We start from the raw sequence: 16,946 nt of genomic DNA on the forward strand, positions 1-16,946 counted from the left end.
ACCCGGGGCCGGGGTGAGTAATCCGCTCGGGTTTGCTTTCAGGAGCTTTTGTTCCCTGAGCGCTTTCTGTAGAGTTCCGGAGGACGGGAATACAAATGGCGGCCTCCTGGTCTCCGGCCTGGAGGAGCTGAGAGCCCAGGGCCCCACTCCTCAGCGTGCCCTCAGAGAACAGCGCCCAGTTACTCCCGTCTGCCTGACCTCCGGCCGCGCTCCGAGCTCACCGAGCCTGCGACCGGTTCAAGGTAACACCGAGCTGTGAGCTTACTGTCGGCTCTGTCTCTGTAGCCGGCTTTCCCGTTCCAATACCCGCAAGCTCTGCGACACTCAGACACCCCCGATCCTTCTGTGACCCTGCGGGACCTGAGGCCACGCTGACCCCACGTGGGCTTCGCTCCAGTTTAGCCTCTGGAGCGATGTCCGTCGGCGGAACAGACTTTTAAAAGTCCTGATTTTGTGCGCCGCTGCTCCGCCGCTTGCCGGGAGCCGGCCCCTCCCCCCAGGGTCTATCTTCCCGTCGCTTTGGATTCACTTCTCCGCTGGTCCTACCTTTCAGAAAGTGGTTGTTTTTCTGTTTCCAGAATTGCTGTTCTTCTCTTCGATCTGCCAATGGATTTTCAGGTGTTTGCAATCTTTAGATAAGCTATCTAGCTGATCTCCGGCTAGCTGAAGTAGTCTCAGCCTGCTACTTCTCCGCCATCTTGACTCCTCCCATTTGTTTCTTTAAAAAATTAAAAATAGGGGCGCCTGGGTGGCTCAGTGGTAAGCCTCTGCCTTCAGCACAGGTCATGATCTCAGGGTCCTGGGATCAGCCAGCATTGGGCTCTCTGCTCAACAGGGAGCCTGCATCCCACTCTCTCTGTGCCTGCTGCTCTGCCTACTTGTGGTCTCTCTCTCTGTCAAATAAATAAATAAAATCTTTTTAAAAAGATTAAAAAATAAAAAAGATAAATTGTGAATTCTAACCTCTTATCAGATATGTCATTTGCAAATATCTTCTCCCATTCAGTAAGTTGTCTTTTTGTTTTGTTGACTGTCTCCTTTGGTATGAAGAAGCTTTTTTATTTTAATGTAGTCCCAATAGTTTATTTTTGCTTCTATTTCCTTTCCATATCTAGACAAATGTTGCTACAGCCAAAATCAGAGAAATTACTGCCTATGCTCTCTTCTAGGATTTTTATGCTTTCAGGTCTCACATTTAGGTACTTAATTCATTTTGAATTTATTTTTGTATGTGATGTAAGAAAGTGGTCAGAGAAATCCATAGTTATAGTAAGATTTCAATATCTCTTTTTTAAAAAGATTTTATTTATTTATTTGAGAGAGAGAGATCACAAATAGGCAGAGAGGCAGGCAGAGAGAGAGAGAGAGGAGGAAGCAGACTCCCTGCTGAGCAGAGAGCCTGACACGGAACTCGATCCCAGGACCCTGAGATCATGACCTGAGCCGAAGGCAGTGGCTTAACCCACTGAGCCACCCAGGCGCCCTCAATATCTCTTTTTAAAAAATATTTTATTTATCCATTTGACACAGAGACAGAGAGAGAGAGAGTACACAAGCAGGGGGAGCAGCAGAGGGAGAGGGAGAAGCATACTCCTCATTGAGCAGGGAGCCCACTATGGGGCTCAATCCCAGGACCCTGGGATCAAGACCTGAGCTGAAGGCAGATAACCAACTGAGCCACCAAGGTGTCTCAATATCTTTTTCTTAATAATTGACAGAATATATAGGCAGAAAATCAGCAAGGATACAATAGACAATTTGAAAGATGCAGAACACCAAGACTCACTTAGGAAGAAATAGACAACCTGAATAATCCTTCATATATTAAGGCAATTGCAATTTTAGTGAAAAAATGTTCCCACAAAGAAAACTCCAAGCCCAAATGACATCACTGGAGAAGTATAACAAATATTTGAGAAATAAATAATAGTAATTCTATACAAGCTCTTCCAAAATATTGAAGAGGAAAGAATACTTTTCTGCTCATTCTTTGAGGCCGGAATTTCCTTGATACCAAAACTGGATAAAGATAATAGAAAACTACATATCAATATGCCTCATAAATATAGATACAAAAATTCTATGCAAGATTTTAATATATTAAAATCAACAATATGGTGAAAAGATAATACATGAATGGAATTTATCTCAATAATACAGGGCTGGTTTAGTATTTGAAAATCGATCAATGAAATTCACCATAGTAATAAACCAAAAGAGAAAAGCCCATATGATTGTTTTAACAGATGCAGAATATTGAACGCTTTTGCCCTAATATCAGGAACAAGACAAAGATGTCTACTCTCACCACCTGTATTCAATATTGTACTCAACGTTCTAGGTAGTATAACCAGGTAAAATAAGGAAATAAAATGCATACAGATTGGAAATGAATAAGTAAAATTGTCTATTCACAGATGACATGATCATTTTCATTAAAAATATGATGGAATCTATTTTAACAGTTTATTTTTTTAATTAAAAAATGTTATGATTTATTTGTCAGAGAGAAAGAGAGAGACAGAGTGCCAGCCAGAGGGAGAAACAGGCTCCCCGCTGAGGAGGGAGACTGATGCGGGACTTGATCCCAGGACCTTGGGATCATGATCTGAGCCGAAGGCAGATGCTTAACTGACTGAGTCACCCAGGCACCCAGAAAATATGATAGAATCTAATTAAAAGCTACTAAAATCAACAAGTGAGTCTAACAAAGTTGCAGGATTCGAGGTCAATGGAAAGAAATCAGTTTTATTTCCATATACTAACAAGAATAAAAACTGAAATAAAATCCAATACAATTTACAACGCCATAAAACATATGAAATACATAGGGATAAATATGACAAAAAAAGTGATAGATATGTACACTGAAAAGTACAAAACACCACTGACAGAAATCAAAACTTAAGTATATAGAGAGGTATATCTTGTTCATGGGTCTGAAGACTCCAAATGATTAAGGTGTCAATTCTCCCCAAATTAATCTATGAATTTAACACATTCTCAATCAAAATCCGAGCAGTACTTTTTGTAGAAATTAACAAGCTGATTCTGAAATTCATATGGAAAAGCAAAGGACCTATATTAACTAGAATAAGATTTCAAGAATTATCATAAAACTATATCACAATAGTATGGTACTGACATAAAGGTAGATAAATGGAACAAAGCAGAGAGTTCAGAAATAAATCCATGCACATATGACAACTGATTTTTGGCAAAGGCATATACAGGCATAAGAGCCAGTAAAGGCCAGCATGACGAAGGTAACTTCACCAGTTGTCTAACTACCAAGAAATATGTACATAAGTAGAAACTCAACCAAGAGAGAAAAGTCCACAGCTGGATGAGCACAGGTGAGAAGCCTGAATACCATCAATGAAGACTGAAAGCGCAATTATAAATTGGGGATTGGTTGGCACAGAAAGGGAACTCAGGAAGCTTCTGTATAAGGAGGAGAGAAGAAGGGGGCATTTTCTCCAGGTGATGGAGCTGCCAAGAGGGATAAAACCTTCCTAGGATCCTCTCCATTGCTTCCAGTGAACCACCCCAAAATGCCAACACTAAGTAATAGCTATCTGAATACATGTGAATGTGTGTGTGACAACTAAATGTGCATGAGTAATATCTGGAATTTATAGATTGTTGGAGTCAAAGTTTAAAATGACATGCTTTGTCAATCAGATTATAGGAACTCTCCTTTGCAATCAGGAAAACTTCTTTCATGATTAGCATGCAGTTGATTTAAAAAAATTACCCACAGGCTATTTATATTCTCAATCTATTCATGCCCGTACTGTACTCTACTGTTGGTCAAGGACACAAAAGAAAAGATCCCTCTCTCACCCATAGCCCGGATCTCTAGGCAGTGGTCTCTGCAGTTTTCAAGCATATTATGACCTACCAGCATCTATGACTTAGCTCATGATGTTCCTCGTGCCAGTGCTGCTTCCAGCGCATATGGTACTTAACACCACATCACCTCTTGTGGATGATGGTCATGGGGTTGCTAAACTCCTTGAGCTAAAGGGTTCAAGGGAACTTGATCCACCAGGCAACACAATGTAAAGAAACAACCAAATGCAGTGGGATCAGACAGGTTTAATTCCTGGAATACCTTGTCAGAGGATGTGATGTCAGGCAAGTTGTAAATACTCTTAAGCTGCTATTTCTTCATGTAGAATTTTTTTTCAAATCATTAAAGAAGTAGGCAGGCAATGATTCATGAGGATGTTTGCTGCAGCATGGATGATAATCTAGAATGAATGTGTAAGACATATATATATATAGATAGAGCTATCTATCTTTCTATCTATACACATACATACATACATATATATGGAAATATATGCATTAAAATGACAAAGAGAAGAGAGCATTTTTTTTTAATGAGGAGGAGAAGAGGGGAAAAGGTGGAGGGAAAGGGAGAGACAATCTTAAGCAGGCTCCACGCCCAGTGTGGAGCTGACATGGGGCTTGATCTCACAATCTTGAGTTCACAACCTGAGCCAAAATTAAGAGTCGGATACTTGGGCACCTGGGTGGCTCAGTGGGTTAAGTTGCTGCCTTCGGCTTGGGTCAGGATCTCAAGGTCCTGGGATAGAGTCCCGCATCGGGCTCTCTGCTCAGTGGGGAGCCTGCTTCCCTCTCTCTCTCTCTGCCTGCCTCTCCGTCTACTTGTGATTTCTCTCTGTCAAATAAATAAATAAAATCTTTAAAAAAAAAAAAAAGAGTCAGATACTTAACTGACTGAGCCACCCAGACGCCGCAGAAGAAAGGTTTTTAAGGAATGCTGGAATCCCAGGGTTGTTTCTCAATTCTCCCCTTTCTGACTTCATATATTTTTTTACTATGAGCATGAATTACTTGAGAAATAATGTTCACCTTTATTATTTATCAAGAGTGCAAATTCAGATACTAGCATGGGACCATTTTTTCCCATCAAAATAGCAGAAAAAGAACTAATGTTATACCCAACAATTGCAAGGGTGGAAGATTTTTATTTATTTATTCGACAGAGAGAGAGAGAGAGAGAGAGAGATCACAAGTAGGCAGAGAGAGAGGGAAAGCAGGCTCCCTGCCGAGCAGAGAGCCTGATGTGGGGCTCGATCACAGGACCCTGAGATCATGACATGAGCCGAAGGCAGAGGCTGAGCCGGCTGAGCCACCCAGGTGCCCCATAAATAAAATCTTTAAAAATAAAAGAAAACGGGTCTTTTTATACACAAGCTGGAGTGTGAAATGGTTTCTCCTATCTTTGAGTCATCTAGCAAGACAAATTAAAAGCATTTAAAGCCCCCACTTTCCTTTCATTCAGCAATTCAGTTTCCAGGAATACATTCTAATATGAGAAAAGCATGCTACAGCAGAAGAATGTGATGTTCATTCTAATTTTTCTTATAATAGCAAAAAGATGAGGAATAATCAACATAAAACACACACATAGATGCACATGTATCTGTTTAAAATAAACAATATTGGGGCGCCTGGGTGGCTCAGTGGGTTAAGCCACTGCCTTCGGCTCAGGTCATGATCTCAGGGTCCTGGGATCGAGTCCCGCATCGGGCTCTCTGCTCAGCAGGGAGCCTGCTTCCCTCTCTCTCTCTCTGCCTGCCTCTCCATCTACTTGTGGTTTCTCTCTGTCAAATAAATAAATAAAATCTTTAAAAAAATAAAATAAAATAAAATAAAATAAACAATATTATACTATAGTGCTCTATGCCTTTTTGGTATTATTTAACCTTATTTAATGGACATCAGTATATACCGATATGTGTTAATTTATCTAATTCTTCAATGGCTGCAAAATTTCCATTGTCTAGTTTTCCTGCAACTCCTATGAGCAAATACATTACTGAACACACAGGCAGTTTTTGCATTCTTAGAATTGTTGTGTATATACCGCAGTCTACTTGGATGGATATACCTTTAGAATGAATCCCAAAAGGGAGATGGCTGGGAAAGAATGCTTAGTGCATTACTAATTGAGAGATAATGAGAGTGTCAGGAGTTTCTCATGAACCTCTAAACCTGCTTCCTCTCCTTCATGTAAAGGATTGGGGATTGGTTATACGAGCTGTTGGGGCTCAACACAGACACAACCCGTAACACCTCAACACAGACACAACCCATAATACCCTCTATTGCTCTCTCTCCAAGGCTAGCTGTTGGGATTTCTCCCAAATACACATGAAAGTGGTGGTTATGAGCAGTAACTCCCAGGTCTGGTCTATACGCAGACCCACAGGGGCAGTACCTAGGCCAAAAGAACCTGAGACAGGGAAGAACAGAGCACTCCCCACCTCCATCATTTCCTGAAGCACACACTTTTAGTATGTGACCCTACTCTTTCCCTCCTCCGGGTATTGGAAACAGGTTGGGTCATTACCCGCTCACAGTATAGTCACAGCTGCCACCTCACCATGGCTGCGGCATGGCCTTGTGTCTATACATCCTTCTCATAACTGACCCAGGTACATATATCACATTTCTCCCGCTGGTTTTTTGGACAGTCTGAAAAGAGCTTACCTTTGGCCCATGTACCACCTGGGCCTTGGCCTAGGGTTGGACCTTGATACGTGTTCCACTTCAGACTGGGCACAGTCACTAGTCCCTATTCTTGATTATCACCTCCAACAATAGTAAATGGGTGGACAAAAAGTCTGTTTTCCTTCTGCTATGGTGAGGAAGGGGAGGGACAGGAATGGCAGAAAGGGATGCCTTTTGGCTCCCCTCAATGGTCCTAACAACAACACTATTACTTCCAGGTGTTAATTTTGCCCAGAATGAGATGACCTCATGCTGGGATTTAAATAATAATGACATGAGAGTGGAACTGAGCAATTCTCAGTGAATGAATTATTTGTGAGGGGCAGATTTTACTTGTGCCATAAAACAAATAAAATGGAATGCTATCTACCATCTTCACAATGATACAAACAAGGTCTTGGGAGTACCTGAGTGTCCTTGGTCAGAGTGGTTGCTCTGCCCTGAAGTTGTCCGAGTATGAGGTTACTTGGAAGGCTTGAAGCACAGGGCAAATTGGATTTTTTTTTTCTTCAGTTTAGACTCCAAGCTCTCACACAGACTGGACCCCATCTTCCCAGTGTCCTGAAGAAACTTGATCCTACCCAGAGAGCGCAGCTGCTGCCAACAGACAAAGCACCAAGGTCAGGGAGACAGCTGGGCAGCAGATAGTCTTTCCAAGAGATAACAGGAAATGACTAAGAGCCAGTAAAACAGCTCACCCAAGGAGAAACATGAGACTGAGGCCCGATCCCACAGTTTATGCTGATTAAAGAGTATGAGACCTCAATCCTTCCCAGTAAATCTTTATTTCATACACAAGAAGATCTGAATTGTAGGAACAGCTCCTGATTAGATATTAAAAGTGGTTATCCCTAATTAGTGAAATTAAGGAAAAATTATATATTCTTTACCCTTGGCTCTAAATTGACTCTAGATCTCATCTGTATGAGACGGGGAGGGTGAGAGGAAGGCAGAGAGGGAGGGATGTGGCAATCCTACTTCTGCCACAGGGGATCTTTCTAACTCTCAAAGAATGTGTGCTTCTCTAAAGGCGACCTGCAGAGTTTGGGAATGAAAGAAAGAAAGGGTTTTGGGTTGGGGGTGGAGATAGGCAAGGGCAGGGCAAATTCCTTTCTGTCCACCTACCTTTGCCAAAAGCAGCAACAGTGGGCTGCCTGTTCTTCTCCCCTCCCCTCCCCTCCCTCTTTCCTCGACAGTGGAGGACCAGACCACCTAGGTCATGGTGAAGCCTTTGGAGGTTTACCAGATGCAGGAGACCTACAATCCTGAGGACTGCATTTTACCTCCTGTGTTACCTGTGGAGTACCATGTGTCTTTGGAGCCCTGGAACATGCTGGCTTCAGGAAAACAAATTATATTTATTGTCTGAGAGGAGTAGGAAGTAAACTTTACCAAATCCTCTCCTTTTGGGATCATGCGGCACATACACAATGCTACATAACCAGCTGTTTCAAGTTAATAACTCAATGTAAGCAGCACCAATATGACAGCAGACATTAGTCAGTATTGCTTTTGATGGGTGGCCACATTCCATTTTCAAATGTGCCAGTTTAGTTATATAGCAAATCCATGACCATTATTCTATAAATTAAGCTCCTTTGGAAAACCCATGTATCTAAATCTTTATTCACATCCAAGACAGTTTCCTTAACATAAAATTTTATTATTTTTAAAAGATTGTTTTCATTTACTTGAAAGAGACACAGAGTGAAAAAGATAGATCATGGGCAAGGGGGAGTGGGTAGAGAGAGAAAGAGACTCTCCACTGAGCCAGGAGCCCAATGTGGGACTTGATCCCAGGACCTGAGTGGAAGACAGATGCGTAACCAACTGAACCACCCAGATGCCCTAACACAAAGTTTTAGAAGTAGAAGTGCTGGGTTACAGGATATGTACAAGTTTTAAAGCTCATATATTCGAATTTAGCAATACTTTTCTTTACATTTTCTGGATTCCTCTTATGCTTAAAATGGCTTTGCACACTTCCAGAGCCTAAAAGCTTTCACACATCTCTGGGGGAGCCTAAGATTCTCTTGAGGGCCCTGGGACAGTTGCACTGAGGAGAAAATTTGGAGGGCCAATTGGCAGGTGAAATGCAGGACTGGGAACAGTCCTAGACGCACTGGCATATTTTGGGGGTGGAGAAGGGAAGGACAAGTATTCCAGGATTCAGAAACAATGCCTTGTTCCAGGCAGGGCAGAGTCTGCTTGGTTGGGGAAGGCTGGATCCACAGCCTATGTGACACACACATCACTGCCTATACCCACAGGTGTTATTACACGTACCCCCAAAGCTTGGGATTGGCTGGTGAAGTTGACTCCTCAGGGGCTGTGTTTAGGTGGCGACGGAAGATAGATGCCATTTTTCTTTCCCTTTCTAATTCTCCCACAGGCTCTCTGCTGTCTCTTCGCAAGTGTTAAAGCGAATAGGATGAATGCATGAGTGTGATGGGGAGCCAGCAAGACTCAGATGGGTCGGGGCAGAGAGATCTGTAATCTCTGAGAAGGAAGTTCCTCCGAGTCGTCATCTTTCTCCTCAAAGGTCCTCTGGCTGCCATGGCCCATGTTACGGCGGGGCCAGGACAAGGGAGGATGGTGGGCTGCAAAGGGGTCAGATGAAGTTAGCGGGAGTCTTGGGGGATGTTATTTGAGGCGTCTGGGTGCCAGAGGTATCACATACTGCCGACAAAGGGCAGATGCAGGAATCCTCGGTGGGTTCCCGGATGAAGGGTTGAGGAAAGCCCCGCCCATGCAGCACATGCGGGATGCAGTGCGCATGCCCAGTGCCCAGCACTTTCCCATCAGCCACTAGTGTGAGGACGTGTGCAAAGCGGTCCCGGTGAAGTTCCGTGCAGGTCGCATCGTACTGTCTGACTTCTTTCTCACTGTCTTCAAGACTCAATAGGTAGGTCTCTAGATCAGTCTGTGTAGAAGTTTAAATGCGACTGTGAGGAGGGAGCCAGTGGGCTTTGGCTGGGTCAGGACCATGTAGTTCTGGTCTCTGAGGCGGAAAGCCTTGGAGGTCTTTATTCTTCTCATAGGCGTTGCAGCTACCATGGCTTTTGTCACGGTGGAGAACAAGTGGAGGGGAGGGGGCCATATGAAGATGGGGCAGAGTTTGGGGCATCATTTGATATATCTGGGTCTTGAAGAAACCAGGAGCTGAAAGAGGGCAGATTTGGGAATTTTCGGTGCAGCCCTGGGTGGGGGGATGGGGAAAGCCATACCGCGTGGCATATGCTGTAGCAGTGCGCATGCCCAGTGCTGCACGCCTTCCCATCAGCCACTGGTGTGGGACGTGTGCAAAAAGCCCTGTGTGCAGAGCTGTGCCAGTCGCGTCTTTCTGTCTGGATTCTTTCTCTCAGAGACTCGATCGTTTTCCCAGGAGCGTAAGTGTGAGTGAGTGAGGAAAGAACGAGCGGACTAAAGGCAGGTCGGGGTGGTATAGTTTTTTTGTCTCAGAGGAGGGAGGTTCCTGAGGTAATCACGTTTCTCTTCGTGGGTCTTGCAGTTGCCATGGGTTTTGTCTTTGTTGGGGGGCTCTGAGGCGGGGGAGGATGGTGGGTGGGTGAGGAAGGGGGTATCAGATAAAGATGCGGCAAATCTTGGTGATGTTATTTGAGATATCTGGGTCTTGGCAGCACCGGGAACTGCCAATAGAGAGCAGATTCGGGAGTTTTTCGTGAGGCCTCCGTGAGGGGGGCAGGGAAGCCCTTCCCCTAAAGCACTTGCAGTGCACATGCGCAGTGCCTAGCTGTGGTGAGGCCCTGGGTGGGGGGCAGGGAAAGCCTTACCACGTGGCATGTGCTATAGCAGTGCGCATGCCCAGTGCTACAGGCCTTCCCATCAGCCACTGGTGTGGGACGTGTGCAAAAAGCTTTTTGTGGAGAGCTGCGCCGGTCGCGTCTTTCGGTCTGGGTTCTTTGTCCTGGAGACTCAATCATTCTCCCAGGAGTGTAAGTGTGAGTGAGTTGTGGTGGTTGATGAGGGGGCATGTGCAAAGCCTTCTGGGTGCTCAGCCTAGCGGGTCCAGTCTTAACGTGTGGATTTTTTCTCACTGAGACTCAATCAGTAGGTCCGCAGATTAGTCCAACCAGGAGTTCAAGTTTGAGTGTGAGGAGGGTACTGGCTTTCGGTGGGTGGGGGCAGTGTGGTTCCTGGTCTCTGGGGAGCAAGTTCTTTGAGGTTGTTATCCTCCTCACAGGTATGGCCACCATGACCCCTGTGGTGGTGGGCCTGGGAAAGGGGAGATGATGGGCTGTGGAGGGGAGGGTGCCAGATGAAGATGGGGAGTCTTAGGGGTGCTATTGGAGGCATCTGAGTTCTGGAGGCACCTGAAACTGCTGACAGAGCACAGAATTGGGAACGGTAGTGGAGAAGTGGACAGGGCTATATATAACAAAATCTCTCATAGTCGGGAGTCCAATTGTGAAACTAAATCTTTTTGGGAAAGTCGTATGTCTTTTTTCAGGTACTTGAAGGTCCCTTGTCTGCCAAATTCCTGTGAAACAGAGGTTTTGTAGACAGCCTAATTTGATGCGATTGGAAAATAAGCAGTGGTTATTAATTCAAGATTAATAAAAATTATTAATTTTTTAAAGAGTAATAAAATATTTTTATAAGATTAGTATATTATTAAATTAATGAAAACTAATCTTTTTTGTTTTGGAAATCCCTACAAATGTAAAGAATTTATAAGCAGCAGTTGGCTGTGAAGATAGTCCAGTATAATTATTGTTTTATTACAATCTTCAGTTAATGATTTTCTACTTTCAGTGAGAAATATGAGTGCTCGAGTAAGATCAAAATCTAGAGGAAAGGGAGATGGAAAAAAATCTTCTAAGCTGGATGAACCTGGAGTTGTGAGTGCTTTAACATCTTCCTTCCATTGCCAGAAATAATTTTTTATGAAAAGCCATTGAAAAAGTTGTTGAACCAATATAGATCTGTTGTTTAAAGGACTTCCTTGTTGAAAATGGGTGAAAAATTAATCCCATGAGAGAGACTGAGCAAAAAGACTTATTTTCTGTTGTTGCTTGGATATGTAAATTGGGCTGGAAATTATCTCTATGGCTTTCTTATTGTACTTTTTAATAAACAAATACCGCATCTCAGAAAAGATTAGAAAGGTTTCCCGAAATACTGGTCCTTGCAGATAATTCCTTTCTCAGAATATTTTCTATATAGAAAGAATAATTTTACTGAATACTTAGAAGAGCATAAGAAAGATTCATATTTATAATTATTTCCATGTAGTATGTATATTTGTGTCTTCTCTTATGATAGTATTAATGTCAATACTCTTTATTTGCACCTACCCTCCCCCAAGGCTAAGCAACCAGGTAAAAAAACACCTCAAAAAAAGGAACCACCTACTGAGGATCCAGATATTGAGCCTGGACAAGAGAGAGAAGAAGGAGCATGTGGGGTTCAAGGTGATGAGAGGATGGAGAAACATGTTGTATTTCATCTACTAGGCTCTATTAGTAATAGAAATAGATAAAAGGTTCCCTGAAAATTGGCTGGAAACCTGTTTGGGAAGGGAAAGGTATAGTTGCAGCTGACTATAGCCCCTCTCTGATAAGTTTTCCTTCTTTGAGCACTTTACCATCCCAAATTTTAAATTATTTGGCATGCTTGGGGAATGGAATTCTTGCCAAGGCTCTAAATTAACAAACTAAGGGAAATGACTTTAAATTTAGATAGAATTTATACTATATCACTAGTTAAATTTGGCTTTTTTAGAATGCTGTTTTCTGGGTTTAAGTCATTGCATCAAACATTTAAGCAAACCTAGATATATTTTGATTAGCTCTTAGATTGTAATTTTTGAAATAATAGAGAAACAAAAATGTGAAATCCTTTCCTAGTTGCTGTTGAAGTCTTCAATATTTTTGTTTTCCTGAACCATAATCTAGTTGTCACATACATTTTTTTAAGATTGATTTACTTTAGAGAGAGAGGGGTGCATGTGTGAGTGGGAAGAGGGGCAGAAGGGGAAAAGAGAGAATCTCAAGCAGACTCCCTGCTGAGTGCAGAGCATGATGTGGGGCTTGATCCCAAAGTCCTGAGATCATGACCCAACCTGAAACCAGGAGTTGGACGCTCAATTGATTGAGCCACCCAGGTGCCCCTAGTTGTCACATACTCGTTTTTTTTTTTAAACTTTTTACTTTAAAAATAATTAAAACTTACAGAAAAGTTGTAAGAAAGTACAGTGTATTCTTGTATCTTCTATGTCAATTCACTAATTGCTAACCTGTGCCACATACCACCTTTTCATTCGATAATAATACACATTATTATTGCTAAACCATCTGAGAGTAAATTACAAATATAAGCTATCTGAGCAGAAGTTTCAAATATAACCCTTTATTCTCAAGGTAATTCAGTATCTGTTTCCTAAAAAAGGGGGATATTCTTTTACATAACCCCAGTACAATGATCAAATTTAGGAACTTCAGCATTAAGAAAACCTTATCTAATATGTAGTCTGTTAGCCTAGTAATAACCCAGTTTTGTCAGTTGGCTTAATAATATCTTTTATACCATTATTTTTTCCTGATCCAGGATCCAACCCAAAACCACCCATTGTATTTAGTTGTCATCTCTCTTTTTCTTAGAAGAGTACTTCAGTCTTTCTTTTGTCTTTCATGACTGACATTTTTTGGAGTCAAAAACAAATGTTTTGTAAAACGTTTTTCAGCTTGGGTTTGTCTAATCTTACTATTGGTAATGACTTTTTCAGTCATTTTTGGGGGCCTGCTTGGTGGCAGGTAATGTACTAGCTGCTGAAGATAAAAATATAAACGAGAGAATGATTTCTGTTTTGAGCTCACCATCTTGCCAAAAATTCATGTAAACAAATGGCTGATCTAGTAAGTATAATAATATAAATGTATATAGGTTGCAAAGGTGACAGCTAAGTTGTCTTAAAACAGTTTTAGAAAAGGAAACGCTTCATAGAGGAGATAATGTATGAGAAAGGCAACTCCACTTTCTAGCAGAAAACTTTTTAATGCTCAATGTATTTTTATACATCACATTTTTTACAGTACTAACCTACAGAGCTGTATTTAGTAAGATTAATTTATGGTTTACTGCTTACATTAATAATTCTGTTTATTTATGTAAGAACCTGAACTGGAAGCTGAAAGCCAGGAAAAGGAAAAGGGTCTGGAAAAGACTGGAGGTGAGAGTGGAGATGGCCCTGATGTGAAAGGGAAGACTACACCTGATCTAGCATTTGCTAAAGTTCAAGAAGCAGGTAAGTTATCCATTAAGAATACAAGTCATGGGGTTGGTTTTTCCTGCAGTATTATCATACTTTTGTAATAAATCACAAATACAAAGTTTATTTGAAAGGTAGTACAGACATCAAATGTTTGATTCAAAGATGGTGTCAGAGCAAAAAATATGTATCAAAGCCATGTTGTTGAATTATAAAATATGGAAGTGTTACTTTGGAATAGAAGTTCTTTGAAACCCAATGCAAGTGGTCACATACTTTTTATTTTTTATTTTTATTGTTTTTGTCAAATACTTTTTAAAGTATAGAAATTGTTTAACATAGCCAAGTGCCAATTGGATATCTAAACAACACAGTATTATTGATTTTCTTTTTATTTGCCTAAGCTACTTCTAAAAAATAACTATTTTTTATTTCTTTTAGACACCAAAAAAATAATATGGCTCTCTTTGTTTTGGCTTTTATAGGTTAGTTTGTTGATTTTTTTTAACTGTGAGCTCTACCAGTGAGAAATTATAATATTTTCCTTCACATTTTAATGTCATCTATGATGGTAGTGTTGTATAATTAGTGTGATCTGTAATTTTTTTTTTTGGTGACTATGTAATTATCATCATCTAAACCAGGCCACTCTTGAGAGTTAAAGGGAGTACTGTTGACTGCTTACACCAGGACAATAGATGCAAATGAACAAGATGGCCACCATACTATAAATAGACCATATAAAGATTGAGCTAGATCAACGAAATAATTTTGCACAAAAGAGACAAACCAAATGGAATAATGTCCTTTGTCCTCTGTAGTTAAAACAATTCCAAGTATGACATTATTATTTTAGCTGAAATGGATGATTAGGAGATTATTTCAAGTGAATGAATTTGAATGACACTGGGTTTACTTGTTTTGTTTTGCTCTTGGAGTTTCTACTTGGTTGATTTTCTTTTAACTGAAATCACTGGCATATTTTGCTTACTACTTAAAATTATCTTTAAATAAGCTCTTGGAATTTAATCTGTTCTGGGTTTGAGAAATCTTTTCTTAATGCCACCAAAAGGAGTGATGCATTTAAAAAGTTAGTGCTTATATGCTGAAAGTGTACATTTGCATAGAAATCTATCTGCTGGTTAGGGTTCTGGTTTTAGTTCCATCTTATAAAACCAATGCTGTAGTGTCCTCCGTGTACTTTTATTATTGTCTAAGTTCTGCTAAGTGATGTACCCAACTGTTACGTTTATGTTTTAGGTGATGGACAGTCGTAAGTTAAAAAGAAGAGAAGATGAAGCCACACATACAGTTTGTTATATTGATAATTTGGCTTAAATTCTCTCAATAAAGATTTAAAGTTTGCTCTGAAGTTGTCATGCGTATCTTCTGTTAAATCTGTTCCTAGGAACCTGATATTATTATAAATGGTATCTTTAAAAAACTCTTTGTGTTCTGCTTACAGCTGCTCTATGAAGTCTATTTATTTTTGTGTCATGATTTTGTCTGGCAACTTGGCTAAGTTTATTCTAATAGTGTATCTCTTTGTCCTTTTGGATTTTCTATATACATAATCGTACTATATGCAGATAATAACAGTATTCTTTCCTCCTTTTGAATCTTTCTACCTTGTAGTTCTTGTCCTTTACAACACTGGCCACATCCTTTTGAGTACAATGTTGGATAAAAGCAAAGATAGTAGACATCCTTGTATATTCCTGATTTCTCTTTCAACATTTTCACTATAATGTATACTATAAATTTTAAAAAATTAGATATCTTCTATTAGATTAAGGAAGTTCCTTTTTATTCCTAGTTTGCTAAGGGTATTTACCATGAATATTTGTTGAATGTTACCATATACTTATGCCCATGGACTGAGATGATCTTAAGAGTTTTTTTCATTAATCTGTTAATGTGGATTCCTAGATAAACCCAATTTAAGTCATGATATAGTGTCCTTTCTATGTATTATTGGATTCCCCTCTCTAATGTTTTGTTCAGGATATTTATGTCTTTGTTCATGAGTGAGATTGGCCCATACTTTATGTACTCCATCTTGGGCTTTGATCTCAAGGTTATTCTGGCTTCAGAAATACAGGGATGTATGTATCTTCTTTTTCTGTTTTCTGGTAGAGTTCATCTAACTTTGGGATTATTTCTTAAGTGTTTGAAAGAATTAATTGGTGAAGCCATCTGGACCTGGTTTTTAGGAAAGTTTGAAATTAATGATTTAATATTTTCTATTCTTTGGTTAGTTTGGCTTTTATTTTTATAGGGCTTTGTCCGTGTTGTCCAAATTTTCATTACAGAGTTTTCCATAATATCCTCTCATTATTTTCTTAATGTCTGCAGGATCTGTAGTGATACTGCCATTTTAATTCTTAGCACTGATAATTTGTGCCTTCTCAATTGTGTTCTTAACCAGTCTCACCAGAGGCTTACCAGCATTACTAGGTTTTTCAAAATAAGCCATCCTTTGGCTGTGCTGATCCTTTTCTATTTTTGTTCTTTATTTTATTAACTTTGTCTCTCACACTTACTATTTTTGTTCTTTCTCTGTTTAATTTGCTGTTCTTCTTATTCCTTGAAAAAATGTTCAGCTTACAGATTTTCAGCCTTTATAATGTACACTTTTAAATTACAGCATTCTTGGGGCACCTGGGTGGCTCAGTTGTTAAGTGTCTGCCTTTGGCTCAGGTCATGATCCTAGGGTTCTGGAATCGAGCCCCGCATCAGGCTCCCTGCTCTGCTCTGCTCTGCTTCTCCCTCTCCCACTCCCTCTGCTGTGTTCCCTCTCTCCCTGTGTCTCTCTCTTACAAATAAAGTCGTTGAAAAATACTAAATTAAAACATTTTTCCTAAATAGAGCTTTAGCTTCATCTTACGAGTTTTGGTATATAGTATACTTGTTCTTTAACTCAGAATATTTTCTAATTCTCATTCTGATTTCTTTGAACTATGGACTACTTCTCATTGTATTCCTTAACTTTTAAACATTTGAGGGGCGGTTGGGTGGCTCAGTGGGTTAAACCTCTGCCTTCGGCTCAGGTCATGATTTCAGGGTCCTGGGATCCAGCCCCGCATTGGGCTCTTTGCTCAGCAGGGAGCCTGCTTCCCCCTCTCTCTCTGCCTGCCTTTGCCCAACTTGTGAGCTCTCGCTCTGT

General features: G+C 40.7%; 1 protein-coding gene across 10 annotated transcripts in view; it reads left to right on the top strand.

The window, feature by feature from the left end:
- The window catches only part of PAGE4 (PAGE family member 4), a 153,374-nt gene extending 138,203 nt beyond the window's left edge, over window positions 1-15,171 (top strand). For 4 of the 10 annotated variants that reach the window (XM_032331266.1, XM_032331261.1, XM_032331265.1 and 1 more), the window contains 4 exons: window positions 11,326-11,411; window positions 11,879-11,984; window positions 13,685-13,816; window positions 15,041-15,171. In XM_032331266.1, the coding sequence (XP_032187157.1) occupies window positions 11,334-11,411; window positions 11,879-11,984; window positions 13,685-13,816; window positions 15,041-15,057 (333 nt within the window). In that variant the 5' untranslated portion in view covers window positions 11,326-11,333 and the 3' untranslated portion in view covers window positions 15,058-15,171. Of the gene's footprint in view, window positions 1-203; window positions 243-3,975; window positions 4,141-9,345; window positions 9,455-9,833; window positions 9,945-10,402; window positions 10,506-11,325; window positions 11,412-11,878; window positions 11,985-13,684; window positions 13,817-15,040 lie in introns of those variants that run through there. The other 6 variants (XM_032331262.1, XM_032331259.1, XM_032331260.1 and 3 more) reach the window with 6 other exon arrangements.
- The last annotated feature ends 1,775 nt before the right edge of the window (window positions 15,172-16,946 follow it).

Source organism: Mustela erminea, chromosome X, assembly GCF_009829155.1.
Source record: "Mustela erminea isolate mMusErm1 chromosome X, mMusErm1.Pri, whole genome shotgun sequence".
NCBI classification, from domain to species: Eukaryota; Metazoa; Chordata; class Mammalia; order Carnivora; family Mustelidae; genus Mustela; species Mustela erminea.